The sequence below is a fragment of the Rhizophagus irregularis genome, chromosome 21 (genome assembly GCF_026210795.1).
Source record: "Rhizophagus irregularis chromosome 21, complete sequence".
Taxonomy (NCBI): domain Eukaryota; kingdom Fungi; phylum Glomeromycota; class Glomeromycetes; order Glomerales; family Glomeraceae; genus Rhizophagus; species Rhizophagus irregularis.
Genome location: NC_089449.1, coordinates 2,878,689 through 2,901,592, shown reverse-complemented (window position 1 = coordinate 2,901,592; position 22,904 = coordinate 2,878,689). Strand labels below are relative to the sequence as shown.

The 22,904-nt window shown below is 30.2% G+C and overlaps 4 protein-coding genes across 4 annotated transcripts; 1 reads left to right on the top strand and 3 right to left on the bottom strand.

Annotated features, from left to right (window-relative positions):
• Positions 1 to 9,381: 9,381 nt before the first annotated feature.
• Positions 9,382 to 9,603, top strand: OCT59_014045 (uncharacterized protein; the record flags this gene model as incomplete). Its single annotated transcript, XM_066141922.1, has 1 exon — positions 9,382 to 9,603. The coding sequence occupies one exon, from the start codon at positions 9,382 to 9,384 to the stop codon at positions 9,601 to 9,603; it is 222 nt and encodes a 73-aa protein (XP_066002004.1).
• A 3,573-nt stretch (positions 9,604 to 13,176) lies between these two features.
• Positions 13,177 to 16,857, bottom strand: OCT59_014044 (uncharacterized protein; the record flags this gene model as incomplete). The annotated part of the gene is made up of 18 exons (XM_066141920.1): positions 13,177 to 13,225; positions 13,308 to 13,348; positions 13,432 to 13,463; positions 13,542 to 13,584; positions 13,786 to 13,836; positions 13,916 to 13,948; positions 14,025 to 14,066; positions 14,278 to 14,319; positions 14,520 to 14,561; positions 14,747 to 14,785; positions 15,822 to 15,860; positions 15,927 to 15,965; positions 16,030 to 16,068; positions 16,134 to 16,176; positions 16,244 to 16,286; positions 16,355 to 16,367; positions 16,462 to 16,500; positions 16,822 to 16,857. 18 exons carry the CDS (start codon positions 16,855 to 16,857, stop codon positions 13,177 to 13,179), a joined length of 705 nt encoding a protein of 234 aa, XP_066002003.1.
• Positions 16,858 to 19,135: 2,278 nt separating this feature from the next.
• Positions 19,136 to 19,796, bottom strand: OCT59_014043 (uncharacterized protein; the record flags this gene model as incomplete). The annotated part of the gene is made up of 3 exons (XM_066141919.1): positions 19,136 to 19,173; positions 19,249 to 19,590; positions 19,718 to 19,796. 3 exons carry the CDS (start codon positions 19,794 to 19,796, stop codon positions 19,136 to 19,138), a joined length of 459 nt encoding a protein of 152 aa, XP_066002002.1.
• A 479-nt stretch (positions 19,797 to 20,275) lies between these two features.
• On the bottom strand, positions 20,276 to 22,711 carry OCT59_014042 (uncharacterized protein; the record flags this gene model as incomplete). The annotated part of the gene is made up of 11 exons (XM_066141918.1): positions 20,276 to 20,487; positions 20,554 to 20,696; positions 20,758 to 21,050; positions 21,111 to 21,239; positions 21,310 to 21,431; positions 21,498 to 21,810; positions 21,887 to 21,987; positions 22,088 to 22,207; positions 22,369 to 22,470; positions 22,542 to 22,640; positions 22,709 to 22,711. The coding sequence occupies 11 exons, from the start codon at positions 22,709 to 22,711 to the stop codon at positions 20,350 to 20,352; spliced, it is 1,563 nt and encodes a 520-aa protein (XP_066002001.1). The 3' UTR covers positions 20,276 to 20,349.
• Positions 22,712 to 22,904: the final 193 nt, after the last annotated feature.

Genomic DNA, 22,904 nt, shown 5'->3' with positions numbered 1-22,904 from the left:
GTCTTGTTTGATTGGATTTCAGTCGTCTAGTTAAACGTACTTGTCTACCCTGACTGCAAATCGTAGTTAATCTATTCGACGTACTTGAATCGGTTAACGAGTGGTGATTCCTGCCGGAGGTAAAAGGCTATACTGTGAATTAACAATTGATTTCTTTTCTCAGACGAACTTGAGAATACTTGCAGACGAACTTGCAGACGTAATTCTTTTCTCAGACGAACTTGAGATATTTGCAGACGCACTTGCAAACGAAATTTACTTTCTCAGACGTACTTGAGATATTAGCAGACGTACTTGCAACAATTTGAATTTTGAAATTGAATGCCCTTTTACAATTTATCTAAAGCAGAATTAAAATCACATCAAAGAAAACATCGTAGAGGAAGAGCGATCAACCAAAAAGAAGTTTACTGTATTCAGTGTTACCCAACAGATTCTATTCCAGCTGACAATATCCCTGACGGATTTGAGAAATTTTGGCTCTGGATTTCTATTCAGTATACAGCAAAACAATATACTGGAGCAACAGTAGCCGCTTTTAAAGTATTAAAAACTGAATTCTTCATAACTACACAACTCAATACACTTGTCGGAATAACTACTAAGATCCTACAAAGTATAAAGTTTCGACAAATAAATACTCCTTTATTAGAATTATCCTTTTATTTACATAAATTATTTGAATTAACAAACGGATTCAAGAGTTTACCAACTGATACTCAAGTAACCAACGCATACCGAATTTTTCATAATACGCCAGTAAATAATAACGCCAACATGAATGAAGGTCAGATGAAAGATCTTATGAAGTTAGTTTGGGAAGCTGACCCAATAGATAATGCTAATCCCAGAAATGTTGGAAACCTTTTGGAAAATACTTTGAATAACAATACAAATGCCATTACTACTGCATTACAAAATAATCTTAATGCCATTAATGCTCTTACAACTGCCAACCAAAATCGTACAACATCTAAAGTTGTTGATGTTCCCTTTTTCTATGGACGTGATGATGAGGATCCATATGAATGGTGTCGACTCTTTGAAGCTGCCTTTGCAGCTAATGGATGGCCAGATAATCGAAAAATTGCTTTAGCCGCTGGATTTCTTAAGGAAGCTGCCCGAGATTGGTATGAAGAGAATAGAGGAAATATCAACCAATGGCATGTAGATAACAATGCAAATAACTTTGATACCCAATTTTTAAACTACTTTGCAACTGCTGCTCGAAGGAATCAGTGGACCAGAGAACTGCAAAATATTAAACAAGGAGACAATGAATCAGTAGAAAATTACTCCCGACGTTTTAAGAAGCTGTTAAATAAAGCCACCCAAGGGGAAGCTTTAGCCGCAAGATACCAAATTAACTACTATATTAATGGTCTCAAGTCCTTCTTAGTTGGACAGGTAGTAATTGGAAATACTGATACTTTGGAAGCAACTATTACCCGAGAGCTAAGTTAGTAGAATTAGGTGTAAATACTACTCTTCTAACTACAGCACCAGTAACTACTAGTACTACAGAACCTATTCCAACTGCTACTACTACTACTGTTAAACCAACTCCACAAGTAGATGAAATGGAAGCATTAACAAAACAAATGCAACAACTCGCTCTTAATTATGCAAATCTTTCATCAGTTCTAATGGTTCAACAAAGCACTCGAAATACCAGACCGGCGCCTAATAATAATAACTATCAAAATCGTCAAAATGGCCAAGCTCCTACTCAGAATTCCTTCAATCCAAATATTACTTGTTTTAGATGTGGAAATATAGGACATATTTCCAGAAACTGCCAAATGGGAAGAAATACCAATAATGGAAATATTAATGGTAATAATAATAATAATAATCGCCTCGTCAAAAGCGACCAGTTACACCTATTAATTATGCAGATGATGAAGCAGAAATTTACTATGATGAATATGAGGATGAATATGAGGAAGAATGGGAAGAAGAAGACGAATATGAAGCATATGTTACAACTCGTTCTAGATCTGTTCCATATGAGATATCTTCTCCTAGAGGAAAAAGAACAAGATTTTCAGAATCTCGAAAGGAAGACCAATTACGTACCCAACCTATTCCTCCAGTAACTCCTTCTACACCTATGGATATGGATGCTACAGCAGAACCTTCAACAAAAAGAAAAGTAAGAACCAAAATGGTCCCCGCACCTATTGAAAATGTCAATGAATTTGACATAGCTAAATATATTAGTGACCTACCTTGTGGTCTATCTATTGGTCAAGCTACAGCTCAACTTCCTGTTTACAGGAAAGGATTAATTCAAAGTATGAGGAGAAAACGTGAAAAGGTTGACAATAACAATTATATTGGAGAAAGTTACTATGGAGACTCCAACTCAAGAAGAAACTCCTACTACCGCTGCTAAATGTGAATTTCATATCAATCAACAACCAGTTATTGCAGTAATTGATAGTGGAGCTGCAGTTAGTATTATGACAACTGCCATGATGAAAACTTTGAATTTAACTATCGATGGACCCTCAGAATATGTAATTAAAACTGCCAATGGAACTAGAGTTAGATCATTGGGAGAAATCCAAAATTTACCCCTAAAAGTCAGAAATTTAATTATTAAAACCAATGTTCAAATCATAGAATCAAGCGACAGTGTTTTCATTCTAGGAAACAACTGGATGAGAAAGGTAAATGCTGCCCTTGACTGGGACAAGAAAACACTAACCATCAGATACAATGGACGATCCACAACAGTCCCCTGTGATTTTTACTCTTCCAAAACCTATTAAAATGAAGCAATCATTTGAGTATGATGACGAAGAGGAATATGAGTCTGAAGAGTTAGAAGAAGCTCAAATCTATATGTCTGATTTTTCTGGTTATTCAACAGAAGAATCCCTTGAATTTAACCCATGGGAAAATGAAGTATCTCCTGCCCACCAAAATAATGAAGATGAAGAATTGGAAGAATCAAATCCTGCCATTTATTTAGCTCAAGCAGAAGTATATAGTGAAGAAAAAGTCAATCCAGACTTACATTTAGGACCGTTAGACTACCATCAACAAAGCCAATTTCAACAACTCTTGAGTGACTATGCAGATATTTGTGCTAAAAGCCAAACAGAAATTGGAAAAACAAATGTAATTAAGCACAAAATTATTACAAAAGATGCTACTCCTATCTCTCAACCACCCTATCGATGTAATCCTAAATATAGAGAATTTTTACAAGGAGAAATCACAAGAATGGAAAGTCAAGGACTTATAAGAAAATCAGCTAGCCCTTGGGCTTCACCTGTGGTAATTGTTGATAAAAAAGGAGGAGAAAAACGTTTATGCATAGACTATCGAAAATTGAATGCTGTCACCAAAGCAGATGCTTACCCATTGCCTCGAATTGATGATATGCTTGAATCTTTTAGTAATGCAACATGGTTTACCACATTAGATTTAGCCAGTGGTTATTGGCAAGTAGCTATGGATCCAGCAGATGTGGAGAAAACTGCCTTCATTACTCCCTTTGGATTATATGAATTTCTAGTAATGCCCTTTGGTTTAGCTTATGCGCCTGGAACTTTTCAACGATTAATGAATAAAATACTCCAGGAGTATCTAGGGAAATTTGTAGCAGTATATTTAGATGATGTAATCATCTACTCAAAAGGAACCTTGGAGCAACACTTGGACCATCTTAGACAAGTATTTGAGACTCTTAGACGAGCAAATTTGAAGATTAAACTTAAGAAATGTTATTTCTGCCTCGGAAATATTCATTTCCTAGGACATGTAGTAGGACGAGAAGGTATCCGACCTGATCCAGAAAAAATTGAAAAAATTAGAACCTTTCCGGTTCCAACAAATCTAACACAACTTCGCTCAGCATTAGGCTTATTCTCTTACTATCGAAAGTTCATCAAAGATTTCTCAAAAATAGCCAAACCAATGTTATTACTTTTAAAGAAGGAAACTCCTTTTCATTGGACTGAGAAACAACAAACTGCATTTGATTATTTGAAGGAAAGATTAATTAAATCTCCAATCTTAACATATCCTGACTTTGAACAACCTTTCATTATCCATACAGACGCATCTGGAACTGGACTTGGTGCTGTGTTATCACAAATAAGAGAGGATGGAAAAGAACATGTAGTCGCTTATGCCAGCAGATCTTTGAATAAGGCTGAGTGTAATTACCCTATAACTGACCAGGAATGTCTTGCGATAGTGTGGGCTATCAAACATTTCCAACATTACTTAGGATTAAAACCTTTCACAATTGTTACTGACCATTCTGCTCTAAAATGGTTAAAGACATCCAAAATCCCAAAAGGTCGCCGTGCGAGATGGGTCATGGACCTTCAACAGTATGACTTTAATATTAAGCATCGAGCAGGAAAACGAACGCAAATGCAGATGCATTATCTAGAATGTTTGAAGAAGATAGCCAAACTTTCTTAGTTGTTTCATGATTTCTATTGAAAAAGAAGGACAAACTAATGTAAATGAAAGTTCTACTCCAGTACATGAAGAGTACGATGCAGATTCAGAAGATGATTATACTGATAGACCTGCTCAAAGAGCTATTGATTTGTTAAATCGTTGTGATAATCTAATATATGATATGCAAAGCTACATTGAAGAACGATCTGAAAATAACTCTCCTATTAATATTGTTTCAGGAATTCGATATGATTTTGACAACCCCAATGGACCTCATCCAGAAGATTGTATTTGTAAAGTTTGTCAACCTCCTCCAGCCCGTTCACCATCACCATATAGTTGTTGTAACGAAATTATTTGTCAGTGTAATGAAGATAACTATTCGATTGATACAGAAGAATATAATAATTCGTGGGAAAGACAAATTTATGGAGATGCATTCTCTGATTATTCAGAAGAAAATCAGATTAAAATTGAAGAACATATCGCCTGGACCATGTGTGGTATGAACCGTCAAGCTCTAGAAAATATGTATTTGGAAAATATAAAAATTAAACAAGTAATCGCCGGTCAACCAATCAATCATGGTGGAAGTCGTTGCCATGGCAATGTGATACAGAAAATCATCACGTACATACATATTGTACGATGTGCAAGAAGAATCTATTTTATGGAACTACTATGCACGACTGTATCATTGGATTCACTTTAGGAAAAATTAGGCCAGATATGAATCCCAAATTCCTTATTAATAATCAATGGTGGAAAGAACCTCAAGCAGTACAACTTGAAAATAATATCAATTATCTTAAATATATCGAACGATTAATGAATGATTTACCAGTTTACAAAGTATCTTTGGAACCTTTCATTGCCAATTTGGACTAAAAGTCCACCTCTTTTACATATTATAATTAACAAAGTATCAAAAGGTGAAAGCGAAAGTGTCCGCATCGTGACGAGACAGCCTAAATTTTCAAAAATGGATATTGAACATTACAATAACATATATAATTATTTAAAATATAATCAATTACCTTTTACATTAAATAACCAACAACAACAACAAATTCAAAAACAATCAGTATATTTTATTATCAAAAATAATTTCATTTATAAAAAGGATAAAAAGAGACAAAATAATTTACTACGAGTAATTAGAAGACATGAATTGGAACCAGTTCTTTTTATGTTCCACAACGATCCTACTGCTGCGCATTTTTCAGTTGACACAATGTTTGACAAAATTCAATCAAGATATTATTGGCCACAAATGTACAATGACATCAGAGCTTATGTCATGTCATGTGACTCTTGTCAACGAAGAGGAAAACAAAAGACAAAGTTACCTTTACATCCTATTCCAGTAGAAAGTCCTTTTCATCAAATAGGAATAGATTTTGTAGGACCTTTACCTATAACTACAAATGGAAACAAATATATAATTACAGCAATGGATTATTTAACAAAATGGCCAGAAGCACGACCTGTAAAAGAAGCTACTGCAGAACAAGCTGCACTTTTTATTTATGAAGAAATAATTTGTCGACATGGATGTCCAGCAAAAATATTATCAGACCAAGGAACTCATTTTAGAAATCAAATAATTGAAAAATTAATGGAAAAATTTCAGATAAAACATTTATTTTCAACACCATACCACCCTCAAACAAATGGACTTGTAGAAAGATTTAATCGTACTTTATCAGAATCTTTAGCAAAATTATCAACAGATCATATTGATAATTGGGATAATTATATTGCACCAATTTTATTTGCTTATCGTACTACAAAACATTCGACTACAAAAATCGCACCTTTCTTTTTATTATATGGACGAGATGCTAAACTACCAACTGATTCATTAGAAAATAATGGAAATCCAACTTTAATAAATCACATAGAAAATTTAGTTGACCAACTACCTCAAGAAATCGAAATAGCTAAGACAAATATTGAAATATCTCAACAAAAACAAAAGGAACGACATGATAGAAAATTATGTCATCAAATAAAATTTTCTATTGGAGATAAAGTCTTATATTATGACGCAGCAAAAGAAAAGCAATGGACTGGAAAACTAAATCCAAAATGGAAAGGACCATACTATATTCATCAAGTTGGAGAAAAAGGAGCGTACAAATTACGAACTATAGATGGAAAAGTCTTACGAACTCCTGTAAATGGAAGTTTATTAAAATTGTATCACGATCGACAAAATTGGGAACCAATAATTGTAGTATAATTAGTCACGATTAAGATCTACAACTCGTGGCAAATAGTTAATTTTATTTACAAAGTGTTACAGATGATCAAAATGAATTTGCGACTCAATGCCCCAGAAAAATTTATTAAAAAGATGAAAAATTTTAGAAATTTTATTGTGAAAAACTTAATGAAAAATTTATTACAAAAATTATTAGAAAATTATAGGAAAAATCAGAAAGAAGAAATTTTTTTTTATTTAATCAACTTCTTCATAACTAGGATTAGAAGTAGAACCGTTTGACAAAATTATATTACATTCTTCAAAAAGCATTTGTTTTGCTTCTTCAAATGCTGCTTCAGCACGACCTCTACTACTTCTGCAAGCCTATATTATGTGAAATTAATTGACAAACGCCTTCTTCCAGACCTTCTATTGTTCGCTGCTGGTCGATAATTAATTTTTGGGCCTCCCATAATTTTCGCTGCTCCCCAGCCCAGATTTTATTTTGGAATCCTGTCTCGAGATTCTTATGGGTCCCCATTTCCAGCAAGTTTTCAAATTTCTCTTGAAGATCTTCTTTTTCTTCCTTAGCTTTCGTAAGGTCCTCTATTAGAAATAAAAATGGAGATTTATGGTCACTCCAAGTTAGTTAAAAACTAAGTGAATAAGGTCGATAGTACAAAAAAAAGTTCTACAGGTAGAGGCCTTTCAAGACTTAAATATCCTAGAAGTACAAGTACCCCGTCTACAAGCTGCGCAAAATCAACCTTTTAAGAACCGGATATAAGGTCGAAACCCTGTCTACAGGCAATCATACCGTTCAAGAGACATCTTAAGAACCTTGCGTACAATACCCACCTTCAAGTTGACGAACTTTCATTTTACGTGCTTCTTTAAGTCTTTGAAATCTTGCTCGAGATTTCTGACGTGAGGTATTAGATCGACGACAGGTCATGATAGATAGATTGGTAGATAGATAGATAGGTAGACAAAGAAAATTTTGGAAAATTTTGGGATAATATAAAGATTTTACAAGAAGATAAGAAAAAGAGAAAGGGGAAAAATTTAGACCTTATATAAGAAATAGGCATGACGCGAAAACACGTTAAGATCAGGCACAACAAAAATATCACGAAAAATCACGACGCGAAAAATTATGAAAATGTGGACGCGTAAGACGCGCAAAAATCACTTTTGAAAATATTTCTGGAAAGTTCTAGAAAAATGTGAAGATATTTTTAGAACAAGGAAAAATAATCTTAAAATAGAAAAACGCGGTTAAATAATTTAAGCGCTAAAAATAACTGATAGATGTGGTGAAACATGATGAGTAATACAAAAATCTCATCAGAAATAAACAAAAATCTAATCAGCAAAACGATCTACAGAAATTTAAAACATATATATAGATGTGGATAAGTTGACAAAAGAGTTTAAACCGCTTGAAGAAAAATGGATTTTTCAGAAATATTAGAAGATATTCAACAAACTACTTCAGAAGAAATTAATTTTCCACCGCCGCCCTACATGGAAGAAGAAGATTTCCAAGTTAAATTTTCTGCAACTCTAAGAAGTGTAACGAAGTCAATACGACTAAAGGACACACAATTGGCGATGATTAACTCTTTCTATTTAGGACAACTCCTAGACCAACTACCAACTCCTAGCGAACGATTGAAATACAAGCATAAAATGTCATTACATTATGCAACAATTGTAGAAAAGACTTTTGATATTTTTGAGTTTTTTCCGGAACAAATCTTAAGGACGAAGAAACTAGACGTCCAGGTTATTAGGAAAATTACCAGACCTCAGATAAGGAAACTTAGAAATAATTTATTGATTTTCGCAGGAGCTGCAAATTAAGAGGAGGAACCTGTTACCCCTAGTCACGTGTAGAGTTACAACTTACTGCGCCAGAAGATCATGTGGAAAATTAGGATCTACTGTGCCCAACTGTGCCAAGCCGACCTAGCCGCAGCCTACTTAGCCTATTATTTCTATTATATTTATTATATTAATTATATTTAATATAATCGATATAATTATTTTATTTATTATATTTAATTTATTAGTTATATTTATTATATTAGTTATATTTCTTATATTTATTATATCTATTATATTTATTATATCTTTATATGTAGTAACTTTTATATAAATAACGTTGGTATTTTCCTTCGTTATGGGGAAGTTCCTTCAGTTCGAATTAGTTAACCTTAGTTCCTATTAGTTCTTATTCTTGTAATTATAAAGTTCTATAATAAAGTATAACCTTTTACACTATAAACGAACTCCCTATTTTAAGCGTGTCTTGTTTGATTGGATTTCAGTCATAGTTAAACGTACTTAATCTCCCTGACTGCAAATCATAGTTAATCTATTCAACGTACCGAATCGGTTAACACCGTACATTTGTGATGCGTGAGATTAGAGTATTTATCATATTATAAGTAAGTACATTTGCTTTTTTATCTATATTAATATAATATTATTTTTTTTATATTATAGGCAATAGATGCAATGACAAATTCAAATAAAGACCCTAGAAATTTTGAAATTACTGATGATGAATGGAATAAAATAAAAGAAATTATTTCTGTTTTGAAGGTAAGAAGGTTGACAAATAAAAAAATAAGTTTTATTGATAAATTTAATCTTTATAATTAATTAAAAAAATTTTAATTTATATTAAATAAATATTTGTACAAACTACTAAAATACTTTCAACTGCAAAATATCTTATGCTTTCTTCTTCCATATTAATATATAATTATTTAATAGATAAACTTGAAGCATATTGTAAAGATTTAGATAGTTCTAAAGATATAGTAATTGCTGTTAAAGCAGGATTAGAGAAACTTGAGTTCTATTATAAAAAATCTGATGAAACTACTATGTATACAATTGCTACTGGTAAGAGATATAAATATAAAATAGTAAAATTTTTTTTACAAATTGAATGAGATTTTATAGTACTTGATCTACAGTTTAAGTTGAGTTACTATAAAGATAATAGGTGGAAATAAAATTTTATTCGCTATGCAAAGGAAACAGTTCTTAATGTTTATAATACTAATTATGTGCCTAGTATTATTAACGTAGGAGTTGATGATAATAATAATAATGACAAACTCTTAAATTACATTTTTGGTAAAAAGAAAAATCATCAACATAATGAAGTAGAAATGTACTTAAAAAATTCTCGAGCAGATCAAAATTAAGATGTTTTACTGTGGTAGTAGTGTTCCAAAAAAAATCCGATCTGATTCATATTTGTGGATCTGATTCAAAATGGATCAAATCAGATCAGCTTTTTTATAATCCGTAATCTGATCTGAATCAAAAAAATTTGATTTATTTCAGATCAAATCAAATTAGATCAATTATTCATTTAAATCAGATCAGATCAAATCTGATTCAAACAGATTCAGATCAGGTTTAAATTGAATCTGAATCTTAGAAAATAAAAAATATTTCACGCAATGTTTTTATTAAGACAATTAAAAACTGTTGCAAAATGGTTATTTTAGTTAAATAAACTGTTTTGCAATGGTTTATATTAAAACAATTTAAAAAACTGTTGCGAAATAGTTCTTTTTAGTTAAATAAACTATTTTGTAACAGTTTTTTTTCATTTAAATTGAAATAAAAAAATATTTCACAACATTTAAAAAATGTTGCAAAACGTTTTTTTAATTTCTGATTCAGATTAGATTTGGATCAGATCAGTTTTATTTGAATTGGATTCAGACTGAATCAAATCAAACTTATTTCAGATTTAGATCAGATCAGATTTAATTATTTTTGATCTGAATTCAGATCAGATCAGATTTATTTTAAATCTGATCTGATTCGATCTGTTCAGAACACTATGTGGTAGAAGGTATATATTTAATAATAATTAATCTATTTTATTTGATATCACTAATTCATTAATAAACATATATAGTTAAATGAAGTAGAGTATTTACACTTAGCAGTAATGGCAAGAGATTATCTTGTAATTGCAGGTAAAAAAACTTTATTCATTTTTAACATTACTAAATATTAAATATTAGCCAATAAAATGATTTTTAATTTAGCTATAAGTATTCCAGTAGAACAGATTTTTTCTGGCAAAACTGATTTGATAATAGCAAAAAGAAGCAATCTCAAAAAAAATACAATTCACGCCTATATGTATTTGAAGTCATGGTTGGAGTAAGGAGGATTTAATGAGAATTATATTTTATAATTTTATCATAAAAATTTAAATAAAACTTATCAGAATTGTTTTTGTAAAAATCGTGCAATATACATATACTATTGTCTTGCTGATCATAAATAAATTTGTTAAAAATCTTATTTGACCTGGAGTTAAACTATATCAGGTCAGGTCGGGGGTCTGATCATATAAATATTAATCCAGGTATTTGTACAGGTTGGTTTTTATAGTCAGGTTGAATTCGAATACATCCTCAAACCTGACCTGATTTGACTCTTTCAGAACATTATGCAAAACAATGGATCCATAACATCGGGAAATTTTTTGGGGAGCAGATCTGTGCAGATTTTCAGAAATTATATCTGCACAGATCTTATACCCTGGCGCAAAACATTAGAGGAAAAATCCAATAAAAAACTGTGCAGATTTTATAAATAACAAAGTTCTGCGCAGATTTTTAAATAAAAAACCTTCGAAATATCTCAGCAATTTTTTTCAGTAAAAATCTGCATCACAATAATACAAATTAATTTATTGCATTAATTACTAATTTATTTGTATAATCAAAATTACTTTTTTATTATATATTAACAAGTTTACAAATACAATTGAAATCTATTACTAGTTATTGCTATTCATCATCTTTTTACTGCACATTTACATGTTGTTAATGGTTTGGAACATTGTTCCAGTTGGTTCGATTCCAACAAACAAAAAACAAAATAGAAAATCAGAGATATTTGTTACAAATTTTGAAGTTATTACTTTCGAAATGTTTGACATGAAATCCCAGGATCTCAAAAATAAAGAAAATGAACGTTAGTAAAACGTTTGTTAAAGAAAAATAAAAAAAATAACTTCAAAGTATTATTACCTTCGAAGTTCTTCCAAATGGAAGTCTGGGACCTAAAAATAGAAGAAAAACGAACGTTAGTAAATGTTCGTTAAAGAAAATTAAAAAAAAAGAATTTTGAAGTGTCATTACCTTCGAAGTTCTTTCAAATGAGAGACGGGACCTAAAAAATAAAAGAAAACGAACGTTAGTAAAACGTTCGTTAAAGAAAATTAAAAAAAAGAAACTTTGAAGTGTTATTAAGGTTGCTTGCCAAAACCTCTCCAAAATCCTGCGATAAATTTCGGCAAGATTTTACTATATGTTTACTATAGTTTCGGCTAAGGTTACTTGCCAAAACCTCTCCAAAATCCTGCGATAAATTTCGGCAAGATTTTACTATATGTTTACTATAGTTTCGGCTAAGGTTACTTGCCAAAACCTCTCCAAAATCCTGCGATAAATTTCGGCAAGATTTTACTATATGTTTACTATAGTTTCGGCAGGGTTTCAGCAGTTTCGGCAAATGGGGGTTTCGGCATTTCAGCAAAGTTTTGGCAGGATTTTTAATATGATTTAATATAGTTTCGGCATTTTCCGTATAGGTTTCGGCAGTTATTAAGAAGGTTTCGGCAAGCAACCTTAGTTTCGGCAGGGTTTCAGCAGTTTCAGCAAATGGGGTTTCGGCATTTCGGCAAAGTTTCAGCAGGATTTTTAATATGATTTAATATAGTTTTGGCATTTTCCATATAGGTTTGGCAGTTATTAAGAAGGTTTCGGCAAGCAACCTTAAGTGTTATACCTTCGAAGTTCTTTCAAATGGAGCCGGAACCTAAAAAATAAAGGAAAAATAAACGTTAGTAGAACGTTCGTTAAAGAAAAATAAAATAAAAAATAAAAAGAATTTTAAAGGTTTACCTTCAAAATTCTTTCGTCTAGGAGCCAGAGAACCAAAACCCCGCAAAAAAAACAACTGAAACGTTAGTAAATGTTTCGTAAATTAAAGTAACAAAAAAATAAGAATTTCGAAGTTTACCTTTGAAATTCTTTCGTCCAGGAGCCGGAGAACAAAAATTCTACAAAAAAAAACCAACTGAAACGTTAGTAAGCGTTTCGCAAATTAAAAACAACAAAAAAAATGAAGAATTTTGAAGTTTTACCTTCAAAATTCTTTTCATGAATGATGATGACCTACAAAAAAAATGAAACGTTAGAAAACGTTTCGCTAAATAAAAAAAAACATAAAAGAATTTTGAAGGAATTTTACTTTCGAAATTCCATCCAGAAGCCGTAAACCTGCAAAAAGTAAAAATTGAAACGTTAGTCTACGTTTCGTTCAAATAAAAAATAAAAATAAAATAATTTTGAATTTCACCTTCGAAATTCCGTCCAATCCAGGTGGCTACCAGAAAAAGAAAAAGAAATCGAAACGTTAGTAACGTTTTGTTTAAATAAAATATAAAAAAAAATTAGTTTCATAACGAAAAGTTCATTACGAAACTAACCATGTTGAAAATTCTGTTCAGGCTGGAACCAGAGAGCCAAAAATCTAAAAAAAAGAATAAAGAACGTTAACGTTCTTTTACAAAAATAAAATAAAATAAAGAAATAAAAGAATTTCGAAGAAATACCTTCGAAATTCAGTCCAGAAGAGTTCGGGAGAGCCGAAAACCTAAAAAAAATCGAAACGTTAATAACGTTTCGTTAAAATAAACAAAAAAAGAATAAAAAATAAAAAATAAAATTGAAGTTTACCTTCGAAATTAAAGTCCTTCGGCATCCTAAACCTATAAAGAAGAGAAAAATGAACGTTAATAAACGTTCGTTAAAACAAAAGACTCCCTTTTTTTTCGAAAGTTATTTACCTTTGAAATCAAGTACGAGATACGTACCTTCAGTGTCTTGGACCTACAAAAATGAAAATGAACGTTAGTTAACGTTCATAAAAAAAAACTAATAAAAAAAATATATTTTTGAAGGATATAAAGGATATAACCTTTGAAATGAAGCTCTGGAAAGCCGTGGGCTTACAAAAAAGAAAGCTGAAACATTAGTAAACGTTTCGCTAAAATAAAAGAAAAAAAGTAAAATGAAATTTCGAAGCCTTACCTTTGAAATAGGAGACCGGAACCTGCCTTTCGGTTTCTTGTACGGTTGTATCTACGAAAAGTAAAAAATGAACGTTAGAATTAGTAACATTCATTAAATAAAATAATAAAAAAAAAATCAAAGATTTTACCTTCGATATGGAAGTTCTTTCGGCTTCCTTTACCTAAAAAAAAGAATAACGAACGTTAGTGAATGTTCATTTAAATAAAAAGAAAAAAAAATTTGAAGGTTAAATTTACCTTCGATATAGGAGCCCGGAACTCGTTTTCGGATTCCTTTACCTAAAAAAAAAGAAATACAAACGTTGTTAACGTTCGTCAATAAAGTTAAAAATATATATATATATTTTTTTTGAAGGTTTTACCTTCGATATGGAAGTCCGGTTTGTCTTTCAGCTTCCTTTAACTAAAAAAAGATGAAATGTTAGTTAACGTTCGTCAATATAAATTAATTTTAAAAAAAATTAATTTTTTTTTTGAAGGTTTGTTTTACCTTTGATATAGGAGCCCAGAACTCAGTTTCGGCTTCCTTTATCTAAAAAAAAATAAGACGAAACGTTAGTTAACGTTCGTCAATAAAGTTAATAAAACAAAATATTTTTTTTTCGAAAGTTTTACCTTCAAAGTAAAGTCCGGAGCCATTTTTTGGCGTCAGAACCTATAAAATACAAAAATGAACGTAACTAACGTTCGTTAAAGTTAAAATATAAAAAAAAATATTTTGAAGATTTTTACCTTCGAAATAAAAGTCCAGAGCTGATCTTTAGCATCCAAGACCTAAAAATATGAAAACGAATATTAGTGACGTTTGTTAAATAAAATTAAAGATTCAGAAGTTAATATACCTCTGAATTTCAAAATCATCGATAGATTCCATCTAGGTTCCATCTGGAACCTATATAATATAAAAAAAAATTATTTTTTTTTAAAAAAAATAAATTAAGATTCGGAGGTAAGCATACCTCTGAATTCCAATATCTTTGATAGGTTCCATCCAGAACCTATATAATATATAAAAAAAATTATTTTTTTTAAAAAAAAATTAATTAAGATTCAGAGGTAAGTATACCTCTGAATTCCAATATCTTTGATAGATTCTATCCGGAACCTATTTACTCATTTTGAAATAGATTTGGGGGAGTAGCTGTAATTATTTATATAGAGAGGGTGGGGTTTATAATCTTAGCTTTTCTTATATGTAATTTTGGAAGATTATTTGTTTTTTGTTTTCTATTAGTTCTGCACTTGTTGCGGTGTTTTTTAGATCACTCTGTTGTTCTCTAAAGTCACTTCGGCATTAATTAATAAAATTCAAGCTCAAGCTATGTTTATCTCTATCCGGAACCTATATTATATATAAAAAAAAATATTTTTTTTTTAAAAAAATAAATTAAGATTCAGAGGTAAGTATACCTCCGAATTCCAATAACTTTGATAGGTTCCATCTGGAACTTATATAATATATAAAAAAAAATTATTTTTTTTTTTAAAAAATAAATTAAGATTCAGAGGTAAGCATACCTCCGAATTCCAATAACTTTGATAGGTTCCATCCAGAATATACATGTTGCCGAAACTTTTTTTCAATTTTGGCCGCATTTCGGCACCAAAATATAGCTACTTGTAGATATATCAATAAAATTTTTTAAACCTCAGATAATTTGGGCCAGATCTGCAGCAACTTTTGGCAGACTTCAGAAAATTTCGGCATAATCTGCAATAATTTCAAATCGGACTTTAAAGTTTTGGCCATATATTAAATATATGTTGTCCGAAATTCCAGAGCCCTGCCGAAATTATGTAAGTTGGTCGAAATTCCTCAAAAGTTCTTTCATAGATTCTTCAGACCCAGATTAACCTATTTGAAGCCTAATTTCAGCCAAATCTATGAAATCAGATGATCTTGCTTTGAAGAGTTTGTCACGTGGGCGAAATAGCCGAAATATTTCGGCAACATGTATAATCCAGAACTTATATAATATATAAAAAAAATTTTTTTTTTAAAAAAAATAAATTAAGATTCAGAGGTAAGCATACCTCTGAATTCCAATATCTTTGATAGGTTCCATCTGGAACCTATATAATATATAAAAAAAATTATTTTTTTTAAAAAAATTAATTAAGATTCGGAGGTAAGCATACCTCTGAATTCCAATATCTTTGATAGGTTCTATCTGGAACCTATATAATATAAAAAAAAATTTTTTTTTTAAAAAAATAAATTAAGATTCGGAGGTAAACATACCTCTGAATTCCAATATCTTTGATAGGTTCCATCCAGAACCTATATAATATATAAAAAAAATTATTTTTTTAAAAAAATAAATTAAGATTCGGAGGTAAGCATACCTCTGAATTCCAAACTAAATCATCGATAGGTTCCATCTGGAACCTATATAATATAAAAAAAAATTATTTTATTTTAAAAAAAATAAATTAAATTTCGGAGGTAAGCATACCTCCGAATTCCAACTAAAATCATCGATAGGTTCCATCCAAAACCTATATAATATAATAAAAAATTATTATTTTTTTTTTAAAATATATTAAAAATTCGGAAGTTAATATACCTCCAAATTCAAACTAAAATCATCGATAGGTTCCATCCAGAACCTATATAATATAAAAAAAAATTTTTTTTTTAAAAAAATAAATTAAGATTCGGAAGTTAATATACCTCCAAATTCCAATATCTTTGATAGGTTCTATCTGGAACCTATATAATATTAAAAAAATTAATTAAGATTCGGAAGTAAGCATACCTTCGAATTCCAATATCTTTCGATTTGATAGGTTCTATCCAGAACCTATATATATAAAAAAAATATTTTTTTAAAAAAATAAATTTTTTTTTTTTTTTTTTTTTTTTTTTTTTTTTTTTTTTTTTTTTTTTTAAATTTAAATTAAATGCGAAGATACCGCAATTCCAACTGAAAATTCCAACTAAAATCGATGAAGTTCCATCCAGAACCTATATAATATAAAAAAAAATTTTTTTTTTTTTAAAAAATAAATTAAATTTCAGAGGTAAGCATACCTTTGAATTCCAAACTAAATCATCGATAGGTTCCATCTGGAACCTATATAATATAAAAAAAATTTTTTTTTCTCTAAAAATAATTAAAGTTTCAGAGGTGATATACCTCCAAATTAAAATTAACAATAAGCTCTATTATGTTCTTGACTTATAAACTGAACGTTAACTGACATTTATTAAAAAAAATTTTTTTTTTTCAAAGAAGAAAAAAAAGGAATACGACTCCTTTTTTAGTTCTGATTTCCCTGCATGTTGCAGATTATGTGCTGAATGTTGGACAAATTTGCCTTAAAGACTCCGAACCTTACAAATAAATTTTTTTTTTTAAAAAAAAAATTTCTCTGATAAGTTTCAAAGCTTAAAAAATAATAGAAATATTTTTTCTTTGGAATCTTTAACAGATTATTTCCTGAAAGGTGTTGTAGAAAAAATTATTTCACAAAGTTTTTTTTTTTAGTAATAAGTGTTGTAGAAAAAATTATTTTTTTAAAGTCTTGTAAAGTTTTTTTTTTTAAAGAGTATTGTAGAAAAAATCATTTAGGTATTAAATCAAGTTAGAGTTAATTAAAGTTTAAATATTAAATCAATGATAAAATTGCAGATCAAACTGATATTTTAATGAAAAAAAAGCAAAAATCTGCAAAATTGTAGACTTTCGCATAAATTTCACATAAAAAAAAGCAGAATCGCAGACTTTCCACAGAAATGCATACATAAAAAATCGGAAATATGCAAAATTGCAGATTATTGCATAACTTTGTAAAAAATAAAAAGTGAAAATCTGCAAAATCGCAGACTTCTGCATAAATTCACAAAAAAAATGCGGAGATCTGCTAATTTTACAGATCTCTGCAGTTCTGCATCTTAAAAAATTTCCCGATGAATTTTTACTGTTCTACCATTTATATCATGAATAGTGCTAATAAGAAATATATTTGCGCACAGAAGTTACACCATATATGCATGTATTTTCTCAACATGTATCTCAGTTTATGCAAGATTTAAAACAAAAGGGAATGGTATTGTGACACTTTTCAACATTAAGTATAGAAAAGAAAGATCATCAATAGGTAAAGTTTTATTAATGATTAATAATAAATAAAAAGGAATTATAAAATAATTTGTAAATGATATTTTAATTATTATTTAGGTACAATTATTTTTTGGAGGAACAACAATGGGTGGAGGAAAATCAAAGAGACCTGTAATTCATGATATTTTTTATTATGAAAACTGGCAATTGTATTATTAATACATGATACGCTGTTAACTATGTAAATTAAAACTATATCAAGTCGCCTAAGATTTTTATATAGTTAATATTTTAGAGTCTAAATTTGATAGATGAAATTTTAATAATAAATTACTATAAAAAACAGCACATTTTTTTTTTAGATGCACAGATCAAACAATTTCTTCTTTCTCAAATATTTTCACATTTATTAGCTTCTTCAAACTATTTTACAAAATTATTACAAAGCTATTTTTTACATTTACTGACAAATTATTTTTCAATTGGAATTTTAAGTAGTTTTTCTTTTTTGAGGTCTGATTTTTTTTAAGTATTTTATTATTAACACACAAAATGGCCTCATAACTTTGCTAATAAAGTCATGTTCTTAAAGTACAGAATAGTTAAAGCACACATCTAATTGGATGTGAAATATAATACAATGTGTACTTACAAATCATATAAACATCATTTCGATTAAAGGAACAAAACAGTCAAAACTCTGTTTGTTGTCAGTTAAAATTTCAAAGAAAATTTGGCAAGTTAAAGGAAGTGCGAAAACAAAAAAATGAGTCACTTCAGCCTCAGCTATTTGGGCTGGCTAAATTAAAAATATTTTTATATTTAAATTAACATTATTAAATTTAATTTATAATATTTGCATTGATAAATTCATTATTGTAACATTAAAATTTTCAACTCATTGTTATTATTATAAAAAATCCTTAATTAATAATTTTTATTATATAACTTGATATAGTTTTGATTTACATAGTTAACAGCGCACCCCAATGATATATACTCGAAAATCATTAGAAATTAAAACTTAATAATAATAATCTACATATATAAGTATATTTTAATTTTGTGTATATTTTTAATAAAATCAAATTTTACTGCGTAAAAAAAAAATATTTTTATATTTTATATTTTTTTATTTTTAATTATATATATATTTTTAATACAAAACAAGATGATTTTTTTATTTACTTATTACAAATAATTTGTACATATTTTTTAATTGTTTTTAATTCTATAAATTCTATTCTATCTCATAAAAAAAAAGAGGATCCTTCTAATTTATCAATTTAAATTTCTTGCTTGATTCTCGTCATGATTTTCTATATATTAAATTAATATTAAAACCTAAATAAATATAAAATATTTCATAAAATAAAATAAGATTTTTACGTTACCTTCCACAAAATCTCTTACATCTATATTAAATTCAAAATGCATTGAACCACACCGCAATGACATATCAAGTTCTTTATATACACGTTCTTTCCAGCAAAAAGTGACATGATATGTTTGCTGTGCATTCTGCATCAAAACATATGCACATGTCCCTGCCCGACACTTTTTACTGCCCCAATTTTTATTTTCCAAAAGAATACCCAATTGTTCGTATCCTTGACCACCCTCAAACTTACACGTATACTTTCTTTGAGCAGGGGAATATCGAAAGGTTGATTCATTATAGAACAAAATAATAAAAGTCCTTCGGAAAAAGGCTCCATTTTTAAGGTGGTTCACTTCTATGAAATTGCAAGCGTGCTTTAAATTGTATAATAAAAGAATTCTTAAACTGACAAATATCATATAATGAGGGAGAAGTTAAGCAGTGTGAGTGAAGTATTATTTTACTGTTTGGGTGAGCATTACTTTCATGAATAGAAAGTGAATTCTTAGATGAAAAAGTTTTGAGGAAATTAGCAGGACAAAGTGAACAAGTGAACGGCATTATGAACACAACATGTAATGAAATAAGTAAACGCGTAAAAAATTCATTTTTCGCGCACTTTTATTTCAATTACAAAATTTCTAATTTGAGTAATTTCAACTACCAATCATAATACATAATGTGATAAAACATTTATGCATATTATTTGTTACAGGGGTGATCCTGTTAAGCCTGATCCGCCCATATTTATTCATTCGAAAAATTAATCTATCAAGATAGACAGATCAATAGACAAAGGAAGGATAAATTTATGCGTGAGTTGCATCACATCTGGCCAATTAAAAAAATTTCACATGATACAGATCATTACCATTGGGACGAGCTGTCTCAAAGAAAATATACATGTTAAAAAGATATAGTTGATAAAGCCCAAACTCTGTTAAACTAGTACCATTATATAAGCATTATCGATTTTGTGGAACAAGAAGCATAAAGTCTATATAATATATTATTTTTGATTCAAAATGAAAGTTAAGATAATTTGCTAAATAACATCATCAAACCAAACTTTTTGATAATGATGCCCTTTTTATCTGCCTTAATTGCAGTATCTTTATTTTGTATCGCAAGACCATGGCAAAACAATTGAGGGTGGTGGAGTCTCTGTGCCCATGGCAATTAGTTCTTGCTTAAAATCCGTTGAATTTTGAACTTGTGAGTTCACTATGTCCACGCAGTCTACAATCATTTTCTGTATGTAAAGGTAAGTAAGTGAAACAGAATACTTCGTGATGAGAAATGAAGACAACGGATTTACCTTCAGCATCCACACACTTGTCAACACCCTGATGAGATCCTGTATTTTTTCGACTGCAACTGGCACCTCAAGGAGCTTTTCTCGTTTTAATATTGACACGTACCCCTTAGGACTACTCAGATGTAAAACTTGTGTTTTAAGACCTATAATTCAAATTAACTTAGTTTATTAATGCTATAATGCAAAACTCCTTATTTTACTTACCCAAGTGAAGCATGCCAGCGACTCTCAGTTCCCTCACTTTCGTCTCTTCGAAATTGACTTGTTTACTCAATATATCGTGCATTGCTTTACTCAGTTTATATCCGTCAGTCAATAATTTAGTTTCGTCAAATTTCTTAGCTACTTCAATCACTCCATATTCAACATCATTGACATACGCTCTGAATATTCCATCCATACGAGACCCCATCTTCTTACGTTTTATATTCTTGCGACGTGTACGTGCCCTTTTTCGATTTTTTCTTGCGGATACTGCCTCGCTTGAAGACTCCTTTCTATGAGACCAGTAAGTAGAAATTCAAAAATATACAGAAATGATCATAGTAAGAATTTACCTGACAGTCTCTATTCCAATTAAATTTCGGAGACCATGATCGATTATTAGCGACCATACATTAATGTCGTGCCAAGATTCAAGATGTGACCTATGTAGCGTTCCATTGGGATCTTCGTAATCTGTAAGGCTTTTTTTTGAGATGTATGTGTTATTAAAGCTCTTGCAACATCACAAATAAGAAACATACATGTACTTACTATTTTCTCATTACTATATCTACCCATTCTGCATCATAGTGTTTCTCTCGGTCATATGGCTCATCCAAGTTTCGGTAAGATGTTGTTTCTAAGACGTTTCTTAGCTCGCCCGTTGTTTTGACCTGATGTCAGCAATATCATAAATAAATTAGACAAATAAAAACAAAATGATTACATTTTCAACTTACATCAAATCGTGGCAACATTGAATTAACAAAGGCTTCGTCAACCTTTGGTAACTTTCTGATTTCACTGCGTATTTCCCTCCATTCTTCATCTGTAAATAGGTCTTCTGCCTCCTGATCATCCAAATCTATGATCCACGAATGTAAGAGTGATTCAGCTGATAATTCTTTACAATACTCGAAGATAACATCCTCAACACATGTCCCAGATGATAGAATCCACTTTTGAGTCTTTTTCATTTTTGCGTAGGATTCATCAAAACACTTGAACTGCGAGGATGTCAGCAATGGGGGAGGATTTTGATCCTCATCATCACTTGTAATATGAATAGAAGTAAAGCTATGAGCCCAAGAAAAAAAAAAATCGAAGAAAAAGAATTATTATATGATACCTTGGTACGTAATCTAAATCTTCCTCCTCCTCAGATAGCGTAGAATCCGAGTCATCATACTCCTCAAATATAGAAATGGAGTCTTGTGCTTCAGACTCTGTCTAAAAATAATCTTATCAATTAGTAATTATTCAGTCTTTTGAGTGCTATGAATAGTCAGAACATCGTGTTATCCAAACAATTTGTTTCAATATACCATACCTTGTCTTTCTCGTTGCCCGCTTCGCTTGAACCTCGTTTATTGCTTGACTTCCGCCGTTTCTTGGTTGATTTTTGTTCAGGGTTGCCTTGAAAGAAATTATCTATTTCATCATTCAAATTCTACAGAAATATAAGGTCAGTATAGTGCAATGGAATAAAATAATAAGTGATAAAGAGAAGGAATTAAGGAGTAGCTGGTACTATTTCTTTTGTTTATGATAGTATATTCGGTTTCAGGGTATATTCATTTATTGACGAGAATACGCATTTTGGATCATTACCTTTTTTGTGGATAATATGTTGTCCACCTCTGTGGCATTTGTGATTGTTGAACTACTAAATTGACGATGATGTCTTTCGGCATCAACAACTTGGTTCTTTAGCTATAGGAGTGGAATGGTGTCAGTCAATAGAAGGAAGATGCTATCACAAGTGAATAAAAAAATTTTAAGACCTGAATACAGCGCATGCCCGTTTCAAAAGAAGCCTGGGCGTTCTCGATTTCAACATTTAACCAGAAATTCTCAAGTTGTCCCTTACGCAACTTCAATGACTACAAAAAAAAAACCGAAATTTCAATATCGGATTATAACAAAATATATAAGCGAATGCCCAACTTACCATGGCTTCTTCTTTCCTCCTTTTGGCATAAGTTCTAATCTCATTGTCGGAAGCATTAGACAAAATTCCCAAGGCGCTCAAGTAATGACTTCATGCCAAATTTTCTTCTGTTTTTTGGTATTTGAAATTTCTAGCAAAGGTGAAGAAATTAATATCGCGAAGGTTCTTTTGAACATAATCAAGGACGGACGTAGAC